The sequence below is a fragment of the Chiloscyllium punctatum genome, chromosome 5 (assembly GCF_047496795.1).
Source record: "Chiloscyllium punctatum isolate Juve2018m chromosome 5, sChiPun1.3, whole genome shotgun sequence".
Classification (NCBI taxonomy): Eukaryota; Metazoa; Chordata; class Chondrichthyes; order Orectolobiformes; family Hemiscylliidae; genus Chiloscyllium; species Chiloscyllium punctatum.
This window is the reverse complement of record NC_092743.1, coordinates 89636859-89650770: the sequence shown is the minus strand read 5'-3', so window position 1 is coordinate 89650770 and position 13912 is coordinate 89636859. Positions and strand designations below refer to the sequence as shown.

Below are 13912 nucleotides of genomic sequence, written 5' to 3'. Positions count from 1 at the left end.
CACCCAAGCCTCCATCACCATTCAGTGAGATTACGGCTGATCTGCTTGTGGCTATTGCTGCATTTTCCTGCATGTCTTCCATCCCTTACTGTGTCAATTTATTCACGTTATAAAATACACAACATAATTCTAACGTGAAGAAACTGACTGTCATGGCTACATTGCTTGAACTTTACTCCCCTCTTCTATCAAATTGGATGCAAGTGTTTTACCCTTTTGGGAAAAAAATATATAATTTTGATGTTCTCAAGGACTCAACAGTAGTATAGTGTGATTGGAAAGCACCCTCTTGCATTGTCTCGCAAACTGTTTCGAGGTAAACCAGCTGATGATGAGGTTGTACCTGTCAACCCAGATAATAATCCAAACTGGGCGGCATGGTGGCACAGTGGTTAGCACTGCTACCTCACAGCGGCAGAGACTCGGGTTCAATTCTCACCTCAGGCGCCGGTGTGTAGAGTTTGCACATTCTCCCAGTGTCTGCGTGGGTTTCCTCTGGGTGCTCCGGCTTCCTCCCACAATCCAAAAATGTGCAGGTTAGGTGAATTGGCCATGCTAAATTGCCCGTAGTGTTAGGTGAAGGGGTAAATGTAGGGGAATGGGTCTGGGTGGGTTGCGCTTCGGTGCGTCGGTGTAGACTTGTTGGGCCGAAGGGCCTGTTTCCACACTAAGTAATCTAATTAATCAATTTAATCAAATGCAATAGCAGGCAAATGTATACAATTTTTTTGTTTGAATACGGCATAGAATAGTACAATATAGAAAATAATGCTTTGAGCAGTAAAAAGTGCACTGAATAACTCAAATTAGTTAAGAATCACTATCTTCCTCAGCTTCAGAACCAAAGAACGTGTCCCAGTCTGCTTCATGAATTGTGCAGTCAGCTGAATCATCAGCAATAGTGTTGTCAGGAACAGTATCATTCAACAAATATTCTGTTATCCCATCAAATACAATGACAATCCCAGACTTCTTGTTTTATGAACATAGAAGCATTGAATATAAGAGCAGAAGTAGACCACCTGGCCCTTAAAGCCTGCTCCACAATCCAAAATGATCATGCTGATCATCTCACTTTACCCTACTCCCACTTTCTCCCCATATCCTTGGATTTCGTCTGTCCGAAAAGCTGTATCTGCATCTATCTTGAAAGTTTTCAACGTGTTGCCCTTAGCAGTGTCCTGTGCCAGGGAATTCCACTGGCTTGTCAGTCAGTAGGTGAATAAATTCCTCCACTTCAGTCCAGAAAGGTGTATCCCTTGTCCTTAGACTGTGACCCCTGATCTGGACTCCCTGGTCATCAAAAACACCCTACCACTCTGAAAAAGACCCATTTATCTGAATATCCTGGGTCTGTTTTTGCTGGAGCGTCAGAGACTGAGGTGTGATTTTAGAGGTGTACAAAATCATGAGGGGCATGTTTAGAGTAAACAGGCAAGATATTTTCCCCAGATTGGGGCAGTAGAGAACTAGAGGGCATCGATTTAGGTTGAGGGGGGAAAGATTTAAAAGGGACCCATGGGCAACTTTTTCACGCAGTGTGGTGCGTGTATGGAATGAACTGCCAGAAGAAATGGTTAAGGGTGGTACAACTGGTGGTAGGAATGGTTGTGCGGGATATGGGTCAAGTGCTGGCAAATGAGACTAGATTAATTTAGGAGATCTGATTGACAAGGGTGAGTTGGACCAACGTGTCTGTTTTCCATGCTGTATATCTCAGTTCTCTGTCCATGTCAGTACACAACGTCTAATACCATGCACTTTAATTTTGCAAGCTAACCTGTTATGTGGGATCTTGTTGAAAGCTGCCTAACGCCCTAGTAAATAGCATGCATGCTCTGCTTATCAGTTTTCCTAAAGTCTGTGGCCTGTATTCATTTTTACTAATCTTTTTTTCTTGGTATACCTGTAGAAGCTTTTACCATTTTGTCTATATGTTCCTGGCAAGTTTATGCTCATACTTAGTCTCTCTTTCTTCCTTTGCCAGAATTCAAACTGTTCCCAGTCCTCAAGCCTGTTGTTTTTTTTCTCTCTCGTCCAATTTGTATTCCTCCTCTTTGGATTTAATCTACAGGATTTCATAAATTAGTGTCCTAGGTCTAACCATCTTCAACTGTTTCATCAATGACCTTCCGTACTTCATAAGGTCACAAGTGGGGAGGTTTGCTGATTGGTGCTGAATGTTCCGCATTTGTGACTCGTCAGATACTGAAGCAGTCCATGTTTAAATGCAACAAGACATGGCCATTTGGGCTGAAAAGTGGCATAACATTCACACCATACCGCTACCAGATAGTGACCATGTCCAGTAAGCGACAATCTAATCACCACCCCATGTTGTTGTTGTTATTGACCTTGCTAAACTCCCTCACTCTGTCATCCTGGGGGTTACCATTGACCAGAAACTCGTCCGGAACCAACATAAAAGTGCAGTGGCTACAAGAGCAGTTCAAAGACTAGGAATACTGTAGTAAGTAACTGACCATCTGACTCCCAAAGCCTGGACGCCGTCTACACTCCTGACTTGCCTGGGTCAGTGCAGTTCCAACAACATTTAAGAAGGTTGAAACCAGGCATGACTAAAGCAGCCTGCTTGATTAGCACGACAGACACCCCCTCCACCATTGATGCTCAGCAACAGGAATTGTACTATCTACAAATGCACTGCAGAAATTCACCAAAGATCCTTGGGCAGCCCCTTCCAAACCCACAACCAGTTTCACTGCAGTCTGCAAATTCCCTTCCAAGCCATTCACCTGATCTGGTCACTGCCTTATTTTGAAATATATAGCCATTCCTTCGGTGTTGCTGGGTCAAATTCCTAGAGTTCCCTTGCCAATGGCATTGTGGGTAACTACACCTTTTTGGATTTGCTGCTGCTTTAGGATAGCTTTTCTCTTCATTATCACCACTGGCATCAACTTTAAGATGTTGCATGTTGAGTGTACTGTTTTAATGGCCAATGACTTCAAAAACACTGCTTTCTCTTTAGCTTTGCTCCCAATTTGATAACCTGTTGGAAATCGTGTGAATCTCTTTCCAGTTCTGAATGCAAGGTTCTCTGTATCTATTCTTCTGTTGATATTTCATTACAAACTTTTGAAATGCAATGGGCCTGTATCGTGTTCTGATGAGAGGCACTGAGAGATCTTTAGTCTTCTATCATGATTGAAATTGGTTCTCTCAAATTGCAACACACCATCCAGGACTGGCTTTAAACTTGCAATTTAAATTGTCTTGTTCTGAGGAAGAAATTCAGATATGTTTGAGAGAACATCTGTTCTTGCAGTTTCTATCCTTATGTTTTTCAGTTGTGGCCATGTGTTAAATGCTCCTGTCTTTGCACATTTATTGTTAGGTGTCTGGCTAAGCTGTAAAGCAAATTTCCTCCAATCTTTAACATTCTTCTTCAATACCTTGTGTTCTTCAGTGTTACACAATTACTGTCTCCATTGCAAACTCAATGACTTTAAATTTGATCTGGCGGCATATCTGCTGTTCCATCTTAATACATTATTGTCATATTAGAGAATGGATTGGTGGAAACCTAGTGCACACAATGAGGTGGTAATCTTCATAGCATGTGGTGACGTGCAGATATGAAGAACAGAGCAGCCATCTTCACTGGTGTGCTATTCTTATTCTTATTGGCAGCAAATGAGTAGTGCATAGAAAGTTTGCTTTTTTATGACCGAATTATGGGATTGACTTTTACAGTTGACTAATTATTGTTTGAGCAAATTCAGTATGTTTTGTAGCATGGGAACTAACTTGCCTATCCTTTGCCATGGCAGCAGCCTATAATCTTTAACTAGATCAAAATGAAGTGGTTGGGAGAGACTTGTGGAGCTTTGTGGCCTGGTTCTGTGCTGTAAATTCTGTGTGAACTGATTCCTGATGAGTCATCTTCCAAAGCTCAAGGCTGTTGTCCTGTGGGCTAAACCTCTGCAGATTCGATCTAATGTTTACCTGCTTCAGAACCCTCCTTTCTTTATATGGCAAAATATAAACTTGAACAAAGCTCTGTGCTCATATGTGCTGCCAAGTAGCAAGCCGTATGGAGTCTTGACCTTTGCACCAAGGAGATCAAATCTAAAAGTGTGGCCTTATCTAAGGAGGGATGCATGTACTTTGGAGATAGTTCTGACAATGTTAAATTCCTTGATAATTGAACCTGTACTCATTTGATTTGGAAGAATGTGAGATGAAATTATTGAAGCATACAAGATTCTAAGGGGTTTGACAGGGTAAATACTGAGATGACGTTTCCCTTTTGGGGCTATCTAGAGCTAAGGGGTGACAATTTAAATTAGGATCTCCCATTTAAGGTTGAAGTTAGCAATTTATTTCCTCAAAGGATGATTAATCATATAAATACTGTACTCTACCCCAGAGGACAGTGAGGATTGGATCACTGAAATTATTCCAGACTGAATTGGGCAAATGTGTAATCTTTATGGGAGTTCAGGGTTTTAAAAGTCAGACAGGAAAGTGGAGTTTAGACTATAATGAGGTAACGCAATTTATTGAATAGTGGAGCAGACTTGAAGCGCCAAATAGCCTACTGTTGATCAACTTGTCTTTTCATAACGTACTGTTGGTCTACTTTTTGTTTTTTGCAACATCTAACATTTCCTACTCTTTTTCAGGATACATTTAATTTATTTTGAAGTTGATGTCAAAACGGCTAGTTAGTCATAGAGTTATATTTGACTTTCTTGTATTTCGATCTTGATTGCTACAGGATGAAAAGCTTTGACTTGATGTTTCTATTTCACAATTTTTAAGGCCTATACTTCCCAGGGAATTAGTTTAAATTTTATGGATTTTAACCACATGCTGTTCGTTCTTAACTTATAACTAATAATTCACTGAGTATATCTTGGGATGTGACTGACAACATTTCTTATCTCTATCAGATTGCCAGCTAGATGCCTTCTGATTCTTTAGTGTTCTTGCCCTCTACTTCCCATAGAAGGGTAAAATTCAATCCTTTGATTTATTGTTGTAAATAAAGTCTTTTAGAATATTTACTCTTCCATGCTTAGAATATTTGAGGTGTACAGCACAGAAACAGACCCTTCAGTCCAACTTGTCCATGCTGACCAGATATCCTAACCCAATCTTGTCCCGTTTGCCAGCATGTGGCCCATATTCCTCTAAACCCTTCCCATTCATGTACCCATCCAGGTGCCTTTTTAAATGATGTAATTGTACCAGCCTCCAGCACTTCCTCTGGCAGCTCATTCCATACATGCACCACCCTCGTGGTTTTGTAAATCTCTATAAGGCCTCCACAGCTCCAGGGAAAACAACCCTAGCCTATTTAGCCTCTCCCTATAGCTCAAATCCTCCAACCCTGGCAACATCCTTGCAAATCTTTTCTGAACCCTTTCGAGTTTCACAATGTCCTTCCAATAGGAAGACCAGAATTGAACACGATATTCCAAAAGTGGCCTACCAATGTCCTGTACAGCCAAAACGTAACCACCTAACATTTTTATTCAAAGCACAGACCGATAAAGGAAAGCATACCAAACACTGCCTTCATCATCCTAAATACCTGCGACTCCACTTTCAAGAAACAATGAACCTGCACTCCAAGGTCTCTTTGCTCAGCATCACTCTCTAGGACTTTACCATTGAGCTTGGATGCTGCTTGAACTGCTGTGCTCTTCCAGCACCACTAATCCAGAATCTGGTTTCCAGCATCTGCAGTCATTGTTTTTACCTTACCATTGAGTGTACAGGTCCTACCCTGCTTTGCCTTTCCAAAATTCAGCACCTCACATTTATCTAAATTAAACTCCCTCCACCACTCCTCAGATGTTTGGCCCTCTGATCAAGATCCTATTGTACTCTGAGGTAACCTCCTTCACTGTCCACTATATCTTCTATTTTGATATCATATACAAACTTAGTAACTATACCTCCTATCCAAATCATTTTATATAAATGACAAAAAGCAGTGGACCCAGCACTGAACCTTGTGGCACACCACTGGTCACATGCTGCTGGTTTGAAAGGCAACCCTCCACCATCACACTCTGTTTTCTACTTCAGGCTAATTCTGTATCCAAATGGATAGTTCTCCCTGTATTCCATGTGATCTAACCTTGCTAACCAGTCTACCATGAGGAACTAACTTAAGTCCATATAGATCATATCCACTGCCCTGCCCCCATCAATCCTCTTTGTTAATTCTTCAAGAACCTCAATCAAGTAAAAAATCACATTGCAGCAGGTTATAGTCCAACAGATTTATTTGGAAGCACTAGCACTGAGTGCTGCTCCTTCAGGTGGTTGTGGACTATAAGATCATCAGATGCAGAATTTATAGCAGAAGATTACAGTGTCATACAATGAAACATTGAACAAACCTGGAATGTTAAGTCTTTCATCATTTAGAAACCTGGGTTGCAGGTTTTGGTTCATTAATATGTAAATTCCAGAATTACGTTTAAGTCACATTCTTGAGATAACTTGAGGTTTTATAACAAAGTGACATCTCAGCTCAGATAATGCATTCAGTCAGAGTTTGTCTGTATCCCAATCTTGAGCCAGACAAGTTCTATTTCCAAAGGGGAATTTTAAAAATATTACACGTAATGACTGCCTGCAGAGCAAAATAGAATGTTTCTGCAAATACAAATTCACCCCAGTGTGTGTGTGTGAACGCGCGTGTGCATATGAGTAAGTGGGTATGAGTGTTTGTGTGTGAAAGCTTGGTAAAGTGTGTGTATAGGTGTGATGGAGTATAAACCTGTGTGTGTGTGTGTGTGGATAAAAATAGTGTAATGGGGTCACTTGTATTGTAACATGAACCCAAGATCCTGTGTATCTCTTGCATCCAACAGTAAGAGCACATCATTCTACTAAAAGCCACTCTTGCTTCTTAACGATCTACAGACCCAGAAAATAAGACTGTCTTACTGCTCTAAAAAATACTGTACCAGGCTAAGTTAGTACCTATGTTTTATATTTTTAAAACTTAATCAAGAGCCATCTCAATAAAACACAATCAAAAAAGAATGCACTCTACTCACTGTTATATCAAGGTTATGCTTAAAAGCTATGCACTTAACTTCTCCTGTGCTGTGAGGTTTCCTCTGCAAGTTCCTCCCAGGTCAGCTGTGAATTTTGCTGTTTGTTAATTTTTCTTTGACGTACTCTGATGTCCAGAGGTACTTGAATTCAAACAGCAAAGGCATTAACTATGCAGATTCACTGCTGTCAGACCATGTGGTCTCTGTCTGTGTCTCTTTCTTATTTTTTAAAGTGCAGTTGTTTTGATCTTTTTACCCCAAAGTTCTAAAACAATGCAACAGCTTAAACAGTAATTACTACTCCTGGAATTGGAGGCAATCCTCTCCAACACAAAATACTTCAAAAAAGGAGCAGATCTTATAACCACGGTTTTTTCTTGTCTTTCATCTTGGATTACCCAGAGTGTTGTAAAGTGCATGCTTCAACTCCAATTTATTGAAACAGTTTAGATGTAATAAGGAACTTCATTTTACCTAAACTTGCTGAATCAGGTGATTTTTTTTTTCCCCCACTTTAGGGGAGTAGTGCCTTTCAGCCAACGGAAAAAAATGCTCGAGAAAGCAAGAGCCAAAAACAAAAAACCAAAGTCCAATACAGGCATGACATCGATGCCCAATATTACTGTTGGAACGCAAGTAAGGAGAATCATCTTTTGTTTTCCAAATAAATTCTTTAGCCTTAATCTAAATCTTAATTTACATTGCTGTAATATGAGACTTTGATACAGTTTATTGTTTAACTTTGTAAATGCACAGACTAAATAAGGTGCTTGTGCTGCAGAAAGGAGGGAAGGAATATTTAACTCAAACTTCAATTGTGCTTTTTATGCAGATGATTCAACTGTGTACCTTCAAATTGAAGCAATGTTTTCAATTTTAAATGCAAACCGAAGTTAAATTAGATTTACTAATTATTTCCAAATTACCAACTTGAAATATGTTTTTATTTTATTAGGTGTGTTTGAGAAACAATCCACTTTACCATGCTGGAGCAGTAGCCTTTTCCATTAGTGCTGGCATTCCAAAAGTTGGTGTGCTGATGGAGTCAGTTTGGAATATGAATGATAGCTGTCGATTCCAGCTGAGATCACCAGAAAGTTTGAAAAACTTGGAAAAATTGTCCAAAAGCACTGAAAATAAGTAAGTCACTAATGTAATGCTATATCTTGTTTATACTTGAAATGTCTCTATCTGGTGGTTCTCTTGACTCTCCTCCTGTTTGTCAATCCTTGTGTAGATTGAAGTACAATATGTGCGTAAATGTTAATTGAATGAAAATTAGTTTTGTTTGTTCTTCAAAACCCTAAAGAATTGTGTGTCATTCATTGTCACTGCCCACTCTCATTAATCTAAAGCATAAATAAATGTGACTTGATAAAGTGCTTTGTAAACCCTACTCTGATTCTGTCAGTGGTGAAGTTTGTTGTTTCTCTGCTACAGTGTTTTGATTTTTTTTAAAAAGACGTAATTATTAATACTGCATTTTTAATTCTTTAGCTTTGTTCAGCAAGTAGCATTCTTACTTCCAAGTTAAAAAGTTTTGCATACATTCCATACACTGGTATTTGAATGTATAATCAGTGCAGCACTTCACTGCTGTGTAAAGGACATACTTTTTTTTAATCAGAGGTGGCATACTTCAGGTGAAACATTGATCTGGAATGCAAGGTGAATATTTGCTTGATGGACAAAGTTGCATCAGTTTAAATTGTACTTAGTATCAACTATTAGATTTCATTAGATCTGAAAAATGATCTCTTGAAGTCAAATTTTGCTCTGTGGAGAGTGAACAGAACCAGTCATTCATTGTACTTGCCCATTAACTAATTGTGGAGTTTTGGAGTAGTTTGAACTTCGATAAGAGACTGAGTATTATGAAGTCGAGGTACCAGGGGAAGCAGATCTACAGCTCCATAAATGGTCAGATTGAAGAAGCATTTGATGTACAGAGTCAAATTCAAGTCTCTGTTTGAATTATATGCCATATATTCTACAGTACTAGATTTAATGTCAGGGTACAGAAAGTGAAAAGGAAGGGGAAAAGTTGTATTGAGAAATATAATTGTTTTCAACAATAAACTAAAGAAGTTAGACTCCACACTGTAAAAGTTATATTTCAAGATTAGAGAGTTTTGTTTTAAGTAGTCATTTAAGAAGTGCAAAGAATTTTTTTCCTAGTGGTTTTAGTGCATACATTTCTGGTAAGTACACCAAGTTGTCTTTGTTCAAGGTGCTTGAATCAGATGCATTTTTGAGAGCTTCTGGAGCAGCATGCTTTATACAACAGCATCTAGATTTTCTTTCTTAACTACGTGCCCAAACAGTGGAATTTGCTGCCTGATTTCCTGGTAACTAAAAGTGAATGCCATTGGCCTAATTTCTACTTTTGCAAGAATTGGTGCATTACTTCTCCACTTGAACATGTTTATTGAAGTAAATGGTTGTTATTCAGTGATTTTAAAATTGTACGAATATCTTAAGTTTGTTTTTGAATAAATCAATTTGCTCCGCTTCATTCTCAGTGACAACTTGTAATATCAAGTGTACATCATTGTATGAAGAAAAATGACAACTTTATGAATAACCTCTCCAGTGGTGATTGAATTAAGCTTTTTTTAAATAAAGGGTTTGGTTTATTTTGAAAGCGTCAAGCTTAATTTTCATTTGCCTGTATCTAAATAAACTACTCAAAATTAGTTACACATGGTCTAACTTCATGGTGAAATAACCTGCATTTATATTTTGAAATATGTAGTTAATGTCATTTTCCTGGTACAGGACTGAGAGTAAACAAGAATCTGTGAAGACTGAGATGGGCCCACCACCATCTCCAGCATCCACGTGCAGTGATGCATCTTCTATTGCCAGTAGTGCATCACTACCCTATAGTAAGTATTTCCCAGAAAAGGTTCTGTAATTTCCCTACTTTCAAATGATCAGTAATGTTCTGAATACACTCCGCAAAAGGATTGTAGCGGTGGATTTGATAGTAATTTTTGAAAAGGTATTTAAGTATTCACAGAGTAATCCCACGAGGCTACACGTGGGTAAAGACTAGGGCTACTTGGATTGTCCCAAGAGCTGGCATGGGCAGGATGGGATAGTTGACTTCAGCTTTAAGATAAAATAATTTTGCATGTTATTTCTGTTTATAATGTTTCATTATTCAGCATTAATGAGTTATGTTTGATCAGTTTTATTACCTGGTTTAATTCTTCAGATATGATTGGTTAATTATTCTCTCCATACAGAGCGCAGGCGTTCCACTCCAGCACCGAAAGAGGAAGAGAAAGTAAATGAAGAGCAGTGGCCACTTAGAGAAGTGGTATTTGTTGAAGATGTGAAAAATGTGCCAGTGGGGAAGGTATGGAACTTGACAAATATTTCTTGTTGCAGCAGTGCTGAAGACTAAGTTACTTAAGTTCTATAAAATTAAGTGAGTGAGATGTAAATGGGGTAACTTCAACTATATAATTATTTATATAAAAATGTACTTTGAGACTCGAGCACCAAGTTAAATTGTTTGCCAAAGTGGTGTATGTAAATTATACAAGTTGATTTAAATCTATTCAATAAATATTTTGCCTTCCGATTGTTATAGTGAAAGCCAATTAATATCAGTTTCTCCTATCTATTGCCTGTACACAGAATTACATTGCTTTTAACACGTAAATCTATATTTGCAGTCACTTTTAATTCTTGAAGTAACAGTGGAACACAGCTTGCCAGACGTAAAAAGCTAGATTTGCTACATTGATCTGTGTTTCCTTTCATAGTTTAAAATTTGGTTTAGGAAATCATTTGGCAAGTAATTTGAAGCCAAGCAAGAAACATAAAGCTAAGAATCTAGCAGCTAAGTTTCAGAACAATGAACAAGTTCAGTATGTTTTGGTTGAGTTGACATCCTACTGTTACTGAATCATAACTTAAAGGTTATTGCAGTTACAATAAAATCATCATCATTGGTAAGATAGTGTTTAACTTGGAATTCCAATGTAATATTTATGAATAATCTTTAAAATAGTCTCATGGGCCAGATCTTCCTATATTCACATAGTGCATTTGTTGTATTGTTTCTCTGCACTCAACACGCACACAAACCCAAGCGCGCACAATGAAACTTAGTGGAAATTCAAGCCGATGATGGTTCTTGAGGGCCTTGTAAAAGGCTGCAGTGCGCTCCTTAACCAGTGGGGTTTATGGATTGTGAAAGAAATGGCAATGACTGAACAAGTGTTGAATTAGTGTCAAATCAGGTGCAGGAATAGGTGGAAGGGACATCAAGAAATGTAACAAAATGTATGCACTTCTAATCAACCTGCCCAAGATGTTCTTGCATGCTTTTGGAGCACATGTGACACTACCACTGTACCACAAGAGCCTTGTAACAAAAATATGACACTAAACTAAATGTCAAATTGGGTCACAGATTGATCACCATTGCATTAAAAGTTGTTGATGTGTAGTTATGCTCAGGCATTAGGTTTAATGGATAACTAACTTACAAACCAACAAGTTTTTAAAAATATGCTAAAGTTGAGGTGCCATTTGTGTGAAGTAAAAAGTTTGGCAGCATAAACCATCAACTTGTTTGAAATTTGCAGTTTGCACATACCTTTTAACTACTAGCTGATCTGTATGTCAATGGGCGGCATAGTGACTCTGTTATTAGCAATGCTGCCACACAGCACCAGGGACCTGGTTTGATTCCTGCCTCAGGTGACTGCCTGTGTGGAGTTTGCACATTCTCCCCATATCTGTATGGGTTTCCTCTGGGTGCTCCGGTTTCCCTCCCCTCAATCAAAAAAGGTGTGCAGGTCAGGTGAACTGGCCATGCTAAATTGCGCATGGTGTTAGATGCATTAGTCAGGGGTAAATATATGGTCAGGGAATGGGTCTGGGTGGGTTATTGTTTGGATGGTTGATCTGGACTCGTTGGGCCAAATGGCCTGTTTCCATACTGTAGAGAATCTAATCCATAAAATGGCATTATATGATCTTAACATACCATTATTTTTCCAGCAAGATCTGGCCCTTCATTATGCTCATCATAATTCCAGTGGTTTTTGTCAACAAAATGCACTTTAATTTCTCCAAAAGGTATTGAAAGTGGATGGTGCTTATGTTGCTGTGAAATTTCCTGGGACTTCCAGCAGTGTCAGTAATCAAAACTGTACTAGTACAGATGCTGATCCAACTTCTCTCCTGCAAGATTGTAGGCTACTTCGAATTGATGAACTTCAAGTAAGCATTCTTAAAAACAATTTTTAAATGTTCCTAACTCATTTATATGCGAGATTACTAGCAAAGTGGGTACTGAGTTGTAGATTTATAGCTTGGATTCTCAGTCTTCCTTTAAAACGTTGTCTAAACAAGTTCAGATGTTAAGAACTGTGGCTTCAGGTTTTTTTAAAAGCAAGATGTAATTTTCTCTATTTTGATTTGGATAAACTAAATAAATATTATCAGTTGAGCCAAGCAAAAGGAGTCCGAGATCAAGACTTTGGTAGCTTGCTTAAATGTCTGTTCTTTATACTGGTCTAAATGATGCGACCAGTAGCAGAAATCACAGCGGAGCCAAATGTGTAAACTTGCCCATTTGGATCAAATTTGGGCACTTTGCCTCTTATCTTCAACTCCTCTTCACACTCCCCAGTCCTATTGTCAGAAAGTTCATGTGCTAATACAGTTGTAGCACTCCATATCTGTCATTGCTTGATGGAACCAACTCACCATCCTCATCTATGTGGCTCAATGCCAAACAATTTGTGTGTGAATCTACCAGTTGACTGTCAGAAGGACCTTCACTTCAGTTAACCCCCCCCCCCCCCCACCTCCAAAAAGACAAAAATTGTATTCAAGACTGAAATAGATTGTGCAATGACTTTCATGTCATCTCTTTAAAGTCAGTCTAACATTTGTGATCTTTCTCATCTCAAACCTGTTTTTCTACTTTGTAATTTGCCAATGAGATTAGTTCTTATTGCTTTAGATGTTAGACCTATTCCATAAAATAACCACTCTTAATTTGTTGTTTTAAGCAATGAGAGGTTTAATTTTGAAGGAGACCAACACAAAGCAGAACTTGATAATTTGTTTTACAAACACTGTTCGATCATATCTTTCCTCTCCAATGAAAAACAAGTTTCTCAAATACCAAATAAATTAATGTAAACACAGCTTCAAGTTTTAAACAGTCAATGAAAACTTTGAAGTGTTTGGTACTGTTGATTGGATCAAAATTTAAATTGAATTTTTGTTGCACAGAAATTTGAACCAACCAGTTAGCCTGAGCAGAGTTTTTCTCTGTACAGTGGATCCAATGAGGCTTTTTTAAAACAAAGAATAATGTCATGAAAGATGAATTGGTGTCTGTTACGTGGGTTCTTGACCCATTGTGGCACACACTTTGGTTGTTATTGAACCTTTATGGCGTTTTCTTGCTATCAAACTGGGTCAGCACTAGGCTCAAGTTCTGCTTCTATTTAGTCGGCATATAGGGCTGTTGTGTGCTGACCTATGTCTGACCAGTAATTTGAAAAAGCATTCAACAATTTAAAGTCATCTCTGCACCGGTTTTATTTTTTTTTCTGCTAGCAATTAGGAAATCTTGAGTCTTTGTGACAATTAGAGTATTTTTTGTTTTACTCCCAGCACTATTATTGGTACCAATGGGTTCTCCAGTGGGAATCCTCCCTATCTAACGTGTTTGGAAAACGAGGACCAACGGAAGGATGCCAACCAGGTCAGACTGCACGTGAGGTATTCTGTGCCCACCCAGCAGTACCCTCACACCCGAATCTGCAGACAGAGGTGATTAGACCTTGCTTTGGCAGATAATTAGTGCATGTGGTGGCTCCTATTTC

The 13912-nt window shown here is 38.6% G+C and overlaps 1 protein-coding gene across 8 annotated transcripts in view; it reads left to right on the top strand.

The window, feature by feature from the left end:
- The window catches only part of ubr5 (ubiquitin protein ligase E3 component n-recognin 5), a 164186-nt gene that overhangs the window by 55575 nt on the left and 94699 nt on the right, over positions 1 to 13912 (top strand). For 5 of the 8 annotated variants that reach the window (XM_072570726.1, XM_072570728.1, XM_072570730.1 and 2 more), the window contains 6 exons: positions 7565 to 7682; positions 8002 to 8186; positions 9825 to 9934; positions 10298 to 10410; positions 12147 to 12290; positions 13701 to 13859. In XM_072570726.1, the coding sequence (XP_072426827.1) occupies positions 7565 to 7682; positions 8002 to 8186; positions 9825 to 9934; positions 10298 to 10410; positions 12147 to 12290; positions 13701 to 13859 (829 nt within the window). The remainder of the gene's footprint in view (positions 1 to 7564; positions 7683 to 8001; positions 8187 to 9824; positions 9935 to 10297; positions 10411 to 12146; positions 12291 to 13700; positions 13860 to 13912) is intronic. The other 3 variants (XM_072570733.1, XM_072570732.1, XM_072570731.1) reach the window with 1 other exon arrangement.